The sequence below is a fragment of the Nerophis lumbriciformis genome, linkage group LG19, assembly GCF_033978685.3.
Source record: "Nerophis lumbriciformis linkage group LG19, RoL_Nlum_v2.1, whole genome shotgun sequence".
Classification (NCBI taxonomy): domain Eukaryota; kingdom Metazoa; phylum Chordata; class Actinopteri; order Syngnathiformes; family Syngnathidae; genus Nerophis; species Nerophis lumbriciformis.
The window spans coordinates 29,697,980-29,714,128 of NC_084566.2; the positions used below are offsets into that span (position 1 = coordinate 29,697,980).

The window sequence follows — 16,149 nt, forward strand, 5'->3', positions numbered from 1 at the left end:
AGGCAGGTGAGGCGGGGCCTCACCTGCCATCATGGAAAGAAAAAAAATGTAAAAAGAAAAAAAATGTATTAAATTGTTATATGTATTCAGTGATTATACTATAAAGTTATTTTCCATTTAACTTCACCAGTTTTAGATTGTTTTTATTCAAAATCGCTGAATACTGAGAAGAGACGGTGCGGTGATCAACAGCCAGTTGAGGCACGTCACTCCGTGCCTCAACATGGATTGCGCAATGACTCGGCTAACTGCAGGCCTGCTGTGCAGTAAGACCGTATTCCATCCATCCATCCATTTTCTACCGCTTATTCCCTTCGGGGTCGCGGGGGGCGCTGGAGCCTAACTCAGCTACAATCGGGCGGAAGGCGGGGTACACCCTGAACAAGTCGCCACCTCATCACAGGGCCAAGTGAGACCGTATTGCTATTTGAATTATATTATACATTTCCATAGTTTAGTTAGCTGAGGTATTTAATGTACAGTGTATTTTGTCAACAACTGTATGTGTGTAACATGCGAAGACGCACTGGCTGATGCTCGCAGTAATCCCGCCTCCTGGTGCCGGTTAATGCACCCCCCGACGGGAGCGCCACACCAACCAAAGCCACACCCAAACCCTCCACGTGCAAGACCGAATCCACCCAAAAAAACTTAACAAGAAGCCAAAAAGTGCAAAAACAACAATGCTCGCGCCGGAGGAGCCGTACGTGAACGACTGCAGGGACACAACATTAGGTACACCTGCAGACTGCAGCACGGATTTCATATTTCATTCATTCACAACTCCTCCAACACAAACACCACTGTTCCCGCACTTATAAGTAAAGGTAAGACCATAATAACGTTTTTTTTATTAAATGTGCTTTTTTGTGTGCTACAGTTTGTATGTGTAAAGTTAAAGTTAAGTTAAAGTACCAATGATTGTCACACACACTAGGTGTGGTGAAATTTGTCCTCTGCATTTGACCCATCCCTTGATCACCCCCTGGGAGGTGAGGGGAGCAGTGGGCAGCAGCGGCGCCGCGCCCGGGAATCATTTTTGGTGATTTAACCCCCAATTCCAACCCTTGATGCTGAGTGCCAAGCAGGGAAGAATGCTGGTATGAGCTTTTAAACATAACCCGTTAACTGCTGCCAATCAAATGGTGAATAAGATACTCTTTAGGGTTCATATATTTGTAAATCTGACTGTGATGAAGTCAGTGCCTCACCAGCCATCAACCTCACCGCACGTCACTGCACAATACAAAACCAAACAAAAAAAAATATTTACAGACACAGATCAAATGTTAGTTTCCTTTTAAAATCCTGTTTACTTTCAATGCCGGTGAGAATTCGAGGCAGGTTATTCCAGAGCAATACAGATCTATAAATAAAAGATTTCCGCAATGCATTGAAGAGCTAGCGGAACATCTGTGGTCACCTAATAAGCTCTCCACGCGGGGGAGGGGGGCATTAGTGTAATCTGCCTGTTCTTTTTTCTTAGTATGCCAAACTTTTGCTCAGTGTGCAATATGGGTGTTAAGATGTGTAGTGTGCAATATGTATTATTTATTACTAGGGATGTCCGATATTATCGGCCCATAAATGCTTTAAAATGTAACATCGGAAATTATCGGTATCGGTTTCAAAATTATCGGTATCGGTTTCAAAAAGTAAAATGTATGACTTTTAAAAACGCCGCTGTGTACACGGACGTAGGGAGAAGTACAGAGCGCCAATAAACCTTAAAGACACTGCCTTTGCGTGCCGGCCCAGTCACATAATATCTACGGCTTTTGACACACTCACAAGTGAATGCAAGGCATAGTTGATCAACAGCCATACAGGTCACACTGAGGGTGGCCGTATGAACAACTTTAACACTGTTGCAAATATGCGCCATTATCCGACATCTCTATTTATTACCTTTTCATTGATTGTTATTACCTTTTACTTTTGTTACTGCATCTAAAATTTGCACCGCAACCATAGAATTTCCCCATTGTGGGATGAATTAACTCAATCTGATCCTGTCCTATTCTAGCATTCTGCAACTCTTCAAAGTGGACGTCCAGCTGTGTGCTCCGCCAGCACTTCTCCCCATCATACCGACGTTTTACTTTGAAGACGCTGGTTTTTTTCTTTATGCAAACCTGGTGCACAATTTAGATGCGTTTCAAATTTGACTCGTCTCTTCCCCGGAGATGACTTTGATCTGAGTCTGTGGAGCAAATATTTACCAACAAGAACAAATGTCCTGCTGCTAAGAAGAAACACACAAGTTCACCTGCGAAGAAGAGCTGGGATGGATTTGGTCTCTAATTGACAGCTGCTTGTTTTCTTTTGCAAGTGCTCTGTCACACGTGGAATGCTTCTGCTTTTTTGCCGCCTGCACAGACGTCTAAATAAGAGTCTGTGAGCGAGGAGAAAATCAAAACTAAAGAAGACCGGGTGACTAATCCCATCTTGTGTTTCTTTTCTTCCGCCATGATGGCTTACGCCCTCCAGACGTTGGTGACACGAGGAGCACAATGGAGAGACTGGCGTCTGAATATGGCTGCAGAGTCAGGATGCAAATGTGAACAGAAGTGTCTGACACTCTTTGTTGCGCACCAGCTAATGGACGGCCCATCACTAATCTCAGTGACAGCGGTTTGTTTTGTTTCACCTTCGGTGCTGCGGGTTGTGGTCACTCTAATTACAAACCCCGTTTCCATATGAGTTGGGAAATTGTGTTAGATATAAATATAAACAGAATACAATGATTTGCAAATCATTTTCAACCCATATTCAGTTGAATATGCTACAAAGTCAAGATATTTGATGTTCAAACTGATAAACATCAAATAATCATTAACTTTAGAATTTGATGCCAGCAACACGTGACAAAGAAGTTGGGAAAGGTGGCAATAAATACTGATAAAGTTGAGGAATGCTCATCAAACACTTATTTGGAACATCCCACAGGTGTGCAGGCTAATTGGGAACAGGTGGGTGCCATGATTGGGTATAAAAAACCCAAAAATGCTCAGTCTTTCACAAGAAAGGATGGGGCGAGGTACACCCCTTTGTCCACAACTGCGTGAGCAATTAGTCAAACAGTTTAAGAACAACATTTCTCAAAGTGCAATTGCAAGAAATTTAGGGATTTCAACATCTACGGTCCATAATATCATCAAAAGGTTCAGAGAATCTGGAGAAATCACTCCACGTAAGCGGCATGGCCGGAAACCAACATTGAATGACCGTGACCTTCGATCCCTCAGACGGCACTGTATCAAAAACCGACACCAATCTCTAAAGGATATCACCACATGGGCTCAGGAACACTTCAGAAAACCAGTGTCACTAAATACAGTTGGTCGCTACATCTGTAAGTGCAAGTTAAAGCTGTACTATGCAAAGCGAAAGCCATTTATCAACAACATCCAGAAACGCCGCCGGCTTCTTTGGGCCCGAGATCATCTAAGATGAACTCATGCAAAGTGGAAAAGTGTTCTGTGGTCTGACGAGTCCACATTTCAAATTGTTTTTGGAAATATTTGACATTGTGTCATCCGGACCAAAGGGGAAGCGAACCATCCAGACTGTTATCGACGCAAAGTTCAAAAGCCAGCATCTGTGATGGTATGGGGGTGCATTAGTGCCCAAGGCATGGGTAACTTACACATCTGTGAAGGCACCATTAATGCTGAAAGGTACATACAGGTTTTGGAACAACATATGCTGCCATCTAAGCGCCGTCTTTTTCATGGACGCCCCTGCTTATTTCAGCAAGACAATGCCAAGCCACATTCAGCACGTGTTACAACAGCGTGTCTTCATAAAAAAAGAGTGTGGGTACTTTCCTGGCCTGCCTGCAGTCCAGACCTGTCTCCCATCGAAAATGTGTGGCGCATTATGAAGCGTAAAATACGACAGCGGAGACCCCGGACTGTTGAACGACTGAAGCTCTACATAAAACAAGAATGGGAAAGAATTCCACTTTCAAAGCTTCAACAATTAGTTTCCTCAGTTCCCAATCGTTTATTGAGTGTTGTTAAAAGAAAAGGTGATGTAACACAGTGGTGAACATGCCCTTTCCCAACTACTTTGGCACGTGTTGCAGCCATGAAATTCTAAGTTAATTATTATTTGCAAAAAAAAAAAAAATAACTTTATGAGTTTGAACATCAAATATCTTGTCTTTGTAGCATATTCAATTGAATATGGGTTGAAAAAGATTTGCAAATCATTGTATTCCGTTTATATTTACATCTAACACAATTTTCCAACTCATACGGAAACAGGGTTTGTAGACCGCAATTAGCATTGCTAGTTAATGGCCCACTGGATGCCATGTTCCTGGGTTAGAAATTACATTTAAAAAGGCGTAAAATAAAACATGTAGCTAAGAATAGTATATGTTGCTGGGTTGCCTTAAAAAAACAAAACTGAACATTTGAACCATTAGTCTACGGTGGCCCGTTTGAGCAAACACAACAACGGGTCTACTGAAAATGTGAGCAAATCTGCTGGGTCAAAAGTATACATACAGCAATGTTAATATTTGCTTACATGTCCCTTGGCAAGTTTCACTGCAATAAGGCGCTTTTGGTAGCCATCCACAAGCTTCTGGCAAGTTTCTGGTTGAATTTTTGACCACTCCTCTTGACAAAACTGGTGCAGTTCAACTAAATTTGTTGCTTTTCTGATATGGACTTGTTTCTTCAGCAATGGGGTTTAAGTCAGGACTTTGAGAAGGCCATTCCAAAACCTTAATTCTAGCCTGATTTAGCCATTCCTTTACCACTTTTGACGTGTGTTTGGGGTCATTGTCCTGTTGGAACACCCAACTGCGCCCAAGACCCAACCTCCGGGCTGATGATTTTAGGTTGTCCTGAAGAATTTGGAGGTAATCCTCCTTTTTCATTGTCCCATTTACTCTCTGTAAAGCACCAGTTCCATTGGCAGCAAATCAAGCTCAGAACATAATACTACCACCACCATGCTTGACGGTAGGTGTGGTGTTCCTGGGATTAAAGGCCTCACCGTTTCTCCTCCAAACATATTGCTGGGTATTGTGGCCAAAAAGCTCAATTTTGGTTTCATCTGACCACAGAACTTTCCTCCAGAAGGTCTTATCTTTGTCCATGTCGTGTCAGATGAAACAAAAATCAATTTTAATTTTTGTAACCGATTGTTTTATTTTATTTGTAACTGATTCACTTTTAAATAGTGGAATTTTATGGTGTATTCTGTGTTCGGAGAGTTAGGACGTTGTTGCGTGTTTTGCTGCCTGTGTGCCACTCTACTAAATGCAAGTGCTAACAGCAGCAGCAAAGAGAGACAAATGTCCTTCAGTGAAATGGTTCTAATCGGTGCAAACGGACTTGAAACCTTGTTTGGCGGTCATACTGTGGCAACTAAATGAAGAGACTCACCATGTCGGTGCCCAGATCGATACAGAGAATGGTGACGGTTCCCAGAGGGAGAGGAACGCTGGCGATGATGAAGAGGAGGAAGGGTGAGATCTCCGGGATGTTGCTGGTCAGCGTGTAAGCGATGGACTTTTTCAGGTTGTCAAAGATGAGCCGACCTGTAGATAGAAGCATGGTTGTGGTTACAGTAAGTACAGTATGTAGTGCGGGATAACATTCATCGCCATGAAGTGGGAAAGTCGGGATTTCGTACTTCTCGGCATTAAAGGGGAACATTATCACCAGACCTATGTAAGCGTCAATATATACCTTGATGTTGCAGAAAAAAGACCATATTTTTTTTTAACCGATTTCCTAACTCTAAATGGGTGAATTTTGGCGAATTAAACGTCTTTCTAATATTCGCTTTCGGAGCGATGACGTCACAACGTGGCGTCACATCGGGAAGCAATCCGCCATTTTCTCAAACACCGAGTCAAATCAGCTCTGTTATTTTCCGTTTTTTTCGACTGTTTTCCGTACCTTGGAGACATCATGCCTCGTCGGTGTGTTGTCGGAGGGTGTAACAACACGAACAGGGATGGATTCAAGTTGCACCAGTGGCCCAAAGATGCGAAAGTGGAAAGAAATTGGACGTTTGTTCCGCACACTTTACCGACGAAAGCTATGCTACGACAGAGATGGCAAGAATGTGTGGATATCCTGCGACACTCAAAGCAGATGCATTTCCAACGATAAAGTCAAAGAAATCTGCCGCCAGACCCCCATTGAATCTGCCGGAGTGTGTGAGCAATTCAGGGACAAAGGGCCTTGGTAGCACGGCAAGAAATGGCAGCAGTTTGTTCCCGCAGACCAGCTTCCCTGGCCTGCTGACATCAACTCCAAAACTGGACAGATCAGCTTTCAGGAAAAGAGCGCGGATGAGGGTATGTCTACAGAATTTATTAATTGATGAAAATTGGGCTGTCTGCACTCTCAAAGTGCATGTTGTTGCCAAATGTATTTCATATGCTGTAAACCTAGTTCATAGTTGTTAGTTTCCTTTAATGCCAAACAAACGCATATCAATCGTTGGTTAGAAGGCGATCGCCGAATTCATCCTCGCTTTCTCCCGTGTCGCTGGCTGTCGTGTCGTTTTCGTCGGTTTCGCTTGCATACGGTTCAAACCGATATGGCTCAATAGCTTCAGTTTCTTCTTCAATTTTGTTTTCGCTACCTGCCTCCACACTACAACCATCCGTTTCAATACATGCGTAATCTGTTGAATCGCTTAAGCCGCTGAAATCCGAGTCTGAATCCGAGCTAATGTCACTATAGCTTGCTGTTCTATCCGCCATGTTTGTTTGTGTTGGCTTCACTATGTGACGTCACAGGAAAATGGACGGGTGTTTATAACGATGGTTAAAATCAGGCACTTTGAAGCTTTTTTTAGGGATATTGCGTGATGGGTAAAATTTTGAAAAAAACTTCGAAAAATATAATAAGCCACTGGGAACTGATTTTTAATGGTTTTAACCCTTCTGAAATTGTGATAATGTTCCCCTTTAAAGGCTGGAGGTAAATTGAAAAAAGCAGTGTGCCTCCAGAGTGACTGACTTTATTAGCCGCCGCCGCCGCCGCCACCGCCATCGCCACTTTAGATTAAACGGCAGTCTCCTGTGGAAAGTCTGAGCCGTGTTTTATTTCAAAGCTGTTCATATTGTTGTTTACATAAAGTCTCCTCAGTGAATGGGCCTGATCATAAATATGCAAACTCTGTGCTCGGGCAAGACACCACGGCGCCACCTGGGATCTTTTTTTTATGAATAAATATATATACTGATTTAGCTACAGAGGAAAAACAATAACCTTGATTAGCAAAGCCGGTTAGGACGCACATGCAGTTTAGTCATGCTAACACCACGACATTTACTTGTCCCAGCACACAGTAAATATTCCTATGACAGTATTTCATGTCAAGGGACAATACTTTAGGAAGTAAACTCCAGTACAGTTGTCAGTTTACAGCTTGTATAGCGGTACACACAGACCTTGTTGTGTAAATAGCTGGCAAAATAGACGTGCCATGCCTACAATAAAGCATAGGGGTGGTGCATGAGTGCTGCCGGCACTGGGGAGCTGCGGTTTATTGAGGTAAGGATAAAATATAGCTGTGTGTTGACTCATTTTTAGTGAATAGTAAATGTATATTGCTATTACGGCTGTCATTTTTAATCACAATTAATCACGTTGGTCCGTAGTTAACTCTTAGATCATTGCTGATCGAGAATCAGAACCAGAATCAGAAATACTTTAAAGGGGAACATTATCACCAGACCTATGTAAGCGTCAATATATACCTTGATGTTGCAGAAAAAAGACCATATATTTTTTTAACCGATTTCCGAACTCTAAATGGGTGAATTTTGGCGAATTAAACGCCTTTCTATTATTCGCTCTCGGAGCGATGACGTTACGTTGTGACGTCACATCGGGAAGCAATCCGCCATTTTCTCAAACACATTACAAACACCGAGTCAAATCAGCTCTGTTATTTTCCGTTTTTTCGACTGTTTTCCGTACCTTGGAGACATCATGCCTCGTCGGTGTGTTGTCGGAAGGTGTAACAACACGAACAGGGACGGATTCAAGTTGCACCAGTGGCCCAAAGATGCGAAAGTGGCAAGAAATTGGACGTTTGTTCCGCACACTTTACCGACGAAAGCTATGCTACGACAGAGATGGCAAGAATGTGTGGATATCCTGCGACACTCAAAGCAGATGCATTTCCAACGATAAAGTCAAAGAAATCTGCCGCCAGACCCCCATTGAATCTGCCGGAGTGTGTGAGCTATTCAGGGACAAAAGACCCCGGTAGCACGGCAAGCAATGGCGGCAGTTTGTTCTCACAGACGAGCGAGCTAAACCCCCCTGGATGTCTTGGCTCACACCGTCCCTTATGCCACCGAAGATGATCAAGAGAAGAATATCGACCCTAGCTTCCCTGGCCTGCTGACATAAACTCCAAAACTGGACAGATCAGCTTTCAGGAAAAGATAGCGGATGAGGGTATGTCTACAGAATATATTAATTGATGAAAATTGGGCTGTCTGCACTCTCAAAGTGCATGTTGTTGCCAAATGTATTTCATATGCTGTAAACCTAATTCATAGTTGTTAGTTTCCTTTAATGCCAAACAAACACATACCAATCGTTGGTTAGAAGGCGATCGCCGAATTCGTCCTCGCTTTCTCCCGTGTCGCTGGCATACGTTTACCAAACAGGTTGTTTGGTAAACGTATAGCATGTTCTATATGTCAGTGTTTTTCAACAACTGTGCCGTGAGATACAGTCTGGTGTGCCGTGGGAGATTATCTAATTTCACTTATTTGGGTTAAAAATCTTTTTTGCAAACCAGTAATTATAGTCTGCAAATTATGTGTTGTTGTTGAGTGTCTGTGCTGTCTATATAAACAAAAGGTGAGTGCCCTTAAGAAAAGGCATTAAAGCATTGGGAAGGCTATGCACTGAACTGGCTACAAAGTAAACAAAAACAGAATGCTGGACGACAGCAAAGACTTACTGTGGAGCAAAGGCAATGTACATCCGAAGATGACATGACAATCAACAATGTCCTTACAAACAACTGTAATATTCTTGATTGCTAAAACAAAGTAGATGCGGGAAATATCGCTTAAAGGAAGACATGAAACTGCTACAGGAAAATACCAAAAAAAAAGAAGAGAAAAAGCCACCAAAATAGGAGCGAAAGACAAGAACTAAAACACTACCCACAGGAAAACAGCAAAAACCTCAAAATAAGTCAGGGTGTGATGTGACAGGTGGTGACAGTACACCTACTTTGAGACAAGAGCTATAGTGATGCATGCTTGGTTATGCTTTAAAGTCATATCCAACAATTGCGACGACGACTTTTTACTGTCAACTGTTTTTTGTTTTTTAATAATTCCCGCTGGTGGTGTGCCTCCGCATTTTTTCAACGCAAAAAATGTGCCTTGGCTGAAAAAAGGTTGAAAAACACTGCTATATGTTATAGTTATTTGAATGACTCTTACCATAATATGTTACGTTAACATACCAGGCACGTTCTCAGTTGGTTATTTATGCCTCATATAACGTACACTTATTCAGCCTGTTGTTCGCTATTCTTGATTTATTTTAAATTGCCTTTCAAATGTCTATTCTTGGTGTTGGGTTTTATTAAATAAATTTCCCCAAAAAATGTGACTTTTTCTCCAGTGCGACTTATATATGTTTTTTTCCTTCTTTATTATGCATTTTCAGCCGGTGCGACTTATACTCCGGAGCGACTTACAGTCCGAAAAATACGGTACTACTCTCAAGTCACAAGCCATCACTCACCTTCTTCCACGCCGGTGACGATTGAGGCGAAGTTGTCATCCAGCAGGATCATGTCCGCCGCCTGTTTGGACACATCGGAGCCGGCGATCCCCATGGCGACGCCGATGTCGGCCTTCTTCAGAGCCGGCGAGTCGTTGACGCCGTCGCCCGTCACGGCCACAATGGCCCCCTGCGCCCAACCGGGAACGGTGGACAGAAAAAAGTGTCAGAAAGAGTGAGATAAGTGCTGTGATTTAAGCCCGGCGCTCCACGCTGCCCTCCCTTTCCCCTTAATAAAGTCTTTTGAAAAGCAGCTCCGGGGAGATTAAATGAGAAACAGAATTGGGTTGTAATCACTCAGTCACACAGCGCAGGAAAAGAGCAAGTGGAGAGGGAATTGTAGCGTGACCTCCCGTGTATGGGAAAGTGTGACCGCACGCATACATTAAAGAAGCAAACTGGACTCTATGTTAAACATACAGATGAGCAATGGAGACACACACACACACACACACACACACACACACACACACACACACACACACACAAACACACGCACACTCTCGTATTTCTGACCTTCTTGGGACCTTCGAAAAATGCCTACATCTTTAGGACCATCCTTTCTAGATATATAAAGATTTATATTTACAACATTAATAATAATTGTTGGAATTACTCAAGAAAAAGGTCACAATTTCACAAGAAAAACTCTGAATTTTGGCAGTATGATAATAAAAGTCGTAATTTTACACAACGCAGGTCAAAATTTTACAAGAAAAACTTAACGTCTTGGCAATTTTATGAAAAGAGTCGCAATTTTACTCAACAAAAGTCACAATTTTATAAGAAAACTTTGACATTTTGGCAATATTGCAAAAATAATTGGAATTTTACTCAAAAAATGTCACTATTTTACAAGAACAACAAACAAATTGGCAATATTGTGATAGAAGTCAACATTTTGTAGGATAAATGTCATCATTTTGCATTAAAGAGTAATAATTTTATATAAAAAAGTAATAATTTTACATAAAAAAGTAATAATTTTACATAAGAAAAGTAATAATTTTACGGGAAAATATTGCAATGTTACAGAAACAGAAAGAATATTAGAAATTGCTCCCAATTTTCGAAGAAAAAAGTCGACACATTGTGAGAAAAAGACTGCTTTTAGTTAATTTATTTTTTTTGAATTTTTTGTTTGTAATTGTTTTTTGGTTATTACTTTATGTATGTATGTATATATATATATATATATATATATATATATATATATATATATATATATATATAGACCGTATTTTTCGGACTATAAGTCGCAGTTTTTTTATAGTTTGGCCGGGCTCCAGTGCGATTTTTATGTTTTTTTCCTTCTTTATTATGCATTTTTGGCAGGTGCGATTTATACTCCGAAATTAAAATGCACCACTTTTGGCCTAAATTAATTACAAAAAAATAAATTATATATATATATATATATATATATATATATATATATATATATATATATATATATATATATATATACATACATACATACATACATACATATATATATATATATATATATATATATATATTTTTATTTTTATTTTTTTTTAATATATATATTTATATATATATATATATTTATTTATTTATTTATTTATTTTTTTTTGTAATTAATTTAGGCCAAAGGTGGTGCATTTTAATTTCTCACACACACTTGTTATTTCATATGTTGACCAGAGGGGGAGCACTTTTAAAACCGACACACAGTCAATTTGAAAAATCCCTCCTTTTTGGGACCCCCTTAATTTTGATGGATTTCACCACCAGGGGTGCAAATGAGACATTCTCTATTAGATGTAATGGTTTTCCGTATTGGGACCATGATTTGGGTCCTAACTTGTTCACCGGTCCTCATTTGGAAGGTACTTTTCCTTGTTGATGTCTCAAGAAGGGTAGAAACACACACACACACACACACACATTGAGCTTTGTGAGAACTTTCAAGTCAATATGACGTATGAGAGGGTCACACTTTGGGGTTTAACAACAGCGACACCATGTGGCCTATTATGGTTTGACAAATTTTTTACCCTTTTGTGTGCAGCAGTTTTTTCTCACTCGTCATTTAATTACCCGAATTAAATGACTATAGAGAACTTGATCACATTTATTTACACAATTACATTTTAAAAACATGCACCATGTTGATTAGTTTGAGCACTGCTGCCACCCAGCTGTAGGCTTGTGTATCGTCCAAGCATGACCGAAGACCCCGCAATACCTGGCTCCCACCCACCCCTACAGAAGAGGAAGACGAGGAATAATGAATGTCATTTCTTATTGTTCCGCAGAAGATTCACTTCCTCTCATGGAAATTTACAGTGCATTCTATAGGGGCCACTTTCGGTCTGCAGCACTAACTCTTCCGGGACGCTACAATATACACCCCCCCGCTACCCCCTACCCCCACACCTCAACCCCGCCCACCTCAACCTCCTCATGCTCTCTCAGGGAGAGCATGTCCCAAATTCCAAGCTGCTGTTTTGAGGCACGTTAAAAACATTTTAAAAAAGCACTTTGTGACTTCAATAATAAATATGGCAGTGCCATGTTGGCATTTTTTCCAATACTTGAGTTGATTTATTTTGGAAAACCTAGTTAATTAATTATTATTATTATTATTATATAATATTATTATATTATTATTATTATATAATATAAAATAAGTTGATTGGCAACACTAAATTGGCCCTAGTGTGTGGATGTGAGTGTGAATGTTGTCTGTCTATCTGTGTTGGCCCTGCGATGAGGTGGCGACTTGTCCAGGGTGTACCCCGCCTTCCGCCCGATTGTAGCTGAGATAGGCTCCAGCGCCCCCCGCGACCCCAAAGGGAATAAGCGGTAGAAAATGGATGGATGGATTATATAATATTATTATTATAATTATTTAATGCATCCAGCGGGGCATCGCAACAAAATTAGGCATAATAATGTGTTAATTCCACAACTGTATATATCGGTATCGGTTGATATGGGAATCGGTAATTAAGAGTTGGACAATATCGGATATCGGCAAAAAAGCCATTATCGGACATCTCTAATTCATTCATTCATTCATTCATTCACCTGGTCAGACCCCACAGTTTGGGCTTAGTGCCTCGCACAAACAAACACTTCATCCCAAGTGCAGGACTAATAGACTCAAAAACGACATCGGGCGGTATGGCTCGGTTGGTAGAGCGGCCGTGCCAGAAACTTGAGGGTTCCAGGTTCGATCCCCGCTTCTACCATCCTAGTCACTGCCGTTGTGTCCTTGGGCAAGACACTTTACCCACCTGCTCCCAGTGCCACCCACACTGGTTTAAATGTAACTTAGATATTGGGTTTCACTATGTAAAGCGCTTTGAGTCACTAGAGAAAAGCGCTATATAAATATAATTCACTTCACTTCACATCAGACTGTACAACTCCTCTCTGGGGGCATAGAGGGATACAAGGATGACAGGGGATGCAAAACAATAACATACACCCCCATTATTTATTATTCACTTTTTTAATTATATCTCAATTCTGTACACTGCTGCTGGAATTTTTAATTGTCCTGAGGGAACTCTCCTGAAGGAATCAATAAAGTACTATCCATCTATCTATCTATGATGCGTGTGTGGAGCGCACACACAGCAGGGGTCCACTGACCTGCCTCTGGCAGCCCTCCACGATGATGAGCTTCTGCTGAGGTGACGTGCGAGCAAACACAATCTCGGTGTGGTTCTTCAGCAGGTCGTCCAGGTACTCGGCGCTCATGTGCTTGAGGTCGGAGCCGTGAACCACGCACGCCTTGGCATCCCTGGGGGGTCAACACAGTCAAGCCTCAGCAACAAGGTGGTGTTGTCTTTTTTTTTTTTTTTTTTTTGACGCACACACCTCGGATTAACTTGGCTGAGAGGGATGTTGAGTCTTTCCGCGATGTCCTCCACGGTCTCGTTGCCCTCCGAGATGATCCCCACTCCCTTGGCGATGGCCTTGGCCGTGATTGGGTGGTCGCCCGTCACCATGATCACCTGAGCGCATCCATCATATGAACACGTCAAACGTATCACCGTGTATCTCGTCGGCCGCGACAAGCGAGCGCGAGCTGCAACAACGACGCCTCGGGGGCCCATCAGTCAGCCAAATGTGTTGTGGTCGTTACAGCAGACAAGAATGGCACTGCTAGCTGTTAGCACTTAGCTGGCGTCAGTGAAAAATGACTTTGAGGCATTGAAGCGACGCCGCCGGAAAATTAAGAGCTCCTCAAACGCTTTTAGAGATGAGCATTGTGAAAAAATCTATACAAAAGTCTATTGAAATTTTGTAAACATTGACGACGACATAATTGCTAGCAGAGGGCCCAATTTCAGGCCCATTTTTTTCTGCATTAAAGGCCTACTGAAATGCGATTTTCTTATTTAAACGGGGATAGCAGGTCCATTCTATGTGTCATACTTGATCATTTCGCGATATTGCCATATTTTTGCTGAAAGGATTTAGTAGAGAACATCGACGATAAAATTCGCAACTTTTGGTCGCTGATAAAAAGGCCTTGCCTGTACCGGAAGTAGCAGACGAGTAGCGTGACGTCACAGGTTGTGGAACTCCTCACATCTGCACATTGTTTACAATCATGGCCACCAGCAGCGAGAGCGATTCGGACCGAGAAAGCGACGATTTCCCCATTAATTTGAGAGAGGATGAAAGATTCGTGGATGAGGAAAGCGAGAGTGAAGGACTAGAGGGTAGTGGGAGCGATTCAGATAGGGAAGATGCTGTGAGAGGCGGGTGGGACCTGATATTCAGCTGGGAATGACTAAAACAGTAAATAAACACTAGACATATATATACTCTATTAGCCACAACACAACCAGGCTTATATTTAATATGCCACAAATTAATCCCGCATAACAAACACCTCCCCCCTCCCGTCCATATAACCCGCCAATACAACTCAAACACCTGCACAACACACTCAATCCCACAGCCCAAAGTACCGTTCACCTCCCCAAAGTTCATACAGCACATATATTTCCCCAAAGTTACGTACGTGACATGCACATAGCGGCACGCACGTACGGGCAAGCGATCAAATGTTTGGAAGCGTACTCACGGTACCGTGTCTGCGTATCCAACTCAAAGTCCTCCTGGTAAGAGTCTCTGTTGTCCCAGTTCTCCACAGGCCAATGGTAAAGATTGACTGTCATCTTTCGGGAATGTAAACAATGAAACACCGGCCGTGTTTGTGTTGCTGAAGTCGGCCGCAATACACCGCTTCCCACCTACAGCTTTCTTCTTTGCTGTCTCCATTGTTCATTGAACAAATTGCAAAAGATTCACCAACACAGATGTCCAGAATACTGTGGAATTTTGCGATGAAAACAGACGACTTAATAGCTGGCCACCATGCTGTCCCAAAATGTCCTTTACAATCCGCGACGTCACGCGCTGACGTCATCATACCGAGACGTTTTCAGCAGGATATTCCGCGCGAAATTTAAAATTGCACTTTAGTAAGCTAACCCGGCCGTATTGGCATGTGTTGCAATGTTAAGATTTCATCATTGATATATAAACTATCAGACTGCGTGGTCGGTAGTAGTGGGTTTCAGTAGGCCTTTAATGGGCTACTGTAAAATCAAAATAGAACAAGTATACAAATATACCGTATTTTCCGGACTCCAAGCCGCACCCACTAAATTTTATGGGGTTTTTTCACGTATTAACCGCACTAGATGATTCGCAGATGTATATTGGTATGTTGTGAAATTAGACATTTACATAGAATGATTTTGTATATGTTTATTTACAGACTGTAATTGTTTCCAAACGGTGCCTGTAACACAATTTTCCATCCATCCATCCATTTCCTACCGCTTATTCCCTTCGGGGTCACAGGGGGCGCTGGAGCCTATCTCAGCTACAATCGGGCGGAAGGTGGGCTACACCCTGGACAAGTCTCTTTTTTTAATAAGGTTCAATATGAATGCAGCTGAGATAGGCTCCAGCAACCCCCCCCCCCCCCCCCCCCCCCCCCCATGTGATCCCGAACGGGACAAGGGTTAGAAAATGGATGGATGGATGTTTATCAGGATTCTGCTTCCTTGTACTTTGTAAACACTTTGGAGCGGCATGGCTCGGTTGGTAGAGTGGCCGTGCCAGCAACTTGAGAGTTCCAGGTTCGACTCCCGCTTCCGCCATCCTAGTCACTGCCGTTGTGTCCTTGGGCAAGACACTTTACTCACCTGCTCCCAGTGCCACCCACACTGGTTTAAATGTAACTTAGATATTGGGTTTCACTATGTAAAAGCGCTTTGAGTCACTAGAGAAAAGCGCTATATAAGTATAATTCCCTTCACTTCACTTCACTTCACTTTGAGTATGG

The 16,149-nt window shown here is 42.1% G+C and overlaps 1 protein-coding gene across 2 annotated transcripts in view; it reads right to left on the reverse strand.

Annotated features, from left to right (window-relative positions):
- Positions 1–16,149, reverse strand: part of atp1a2a (ATPase Na+/K+ transporting subunit alpha 2a) — a 158,889-nt gene that overhangs the window by 30,954 nt on the left and 111,786 nt on the right. For both annotated transcript variants that reach the window (XM_061979017.1, XM_061979018.2), the window contains 4 exons: positions 13,659–13,795; positions 13,431–13,581; positions 9,765–9,933; positions 5,406–5,560 (listed from right to left, as the gene is read on the reverse strand). In XM_061979017.1, the coding sequence (XP_061835001.1) occupies positions 5,406–5,560; positions 9,765–9,933; positions 13,431–13,581; positions 13,659–13,795 (612 nt within the window). The remainder of the gene's footprint in view (positions 1–5,405; positions 5,561–9,764; positions 9,934–13,430; positions 13,582–13,658; positions 13,796–16,149) is intronic.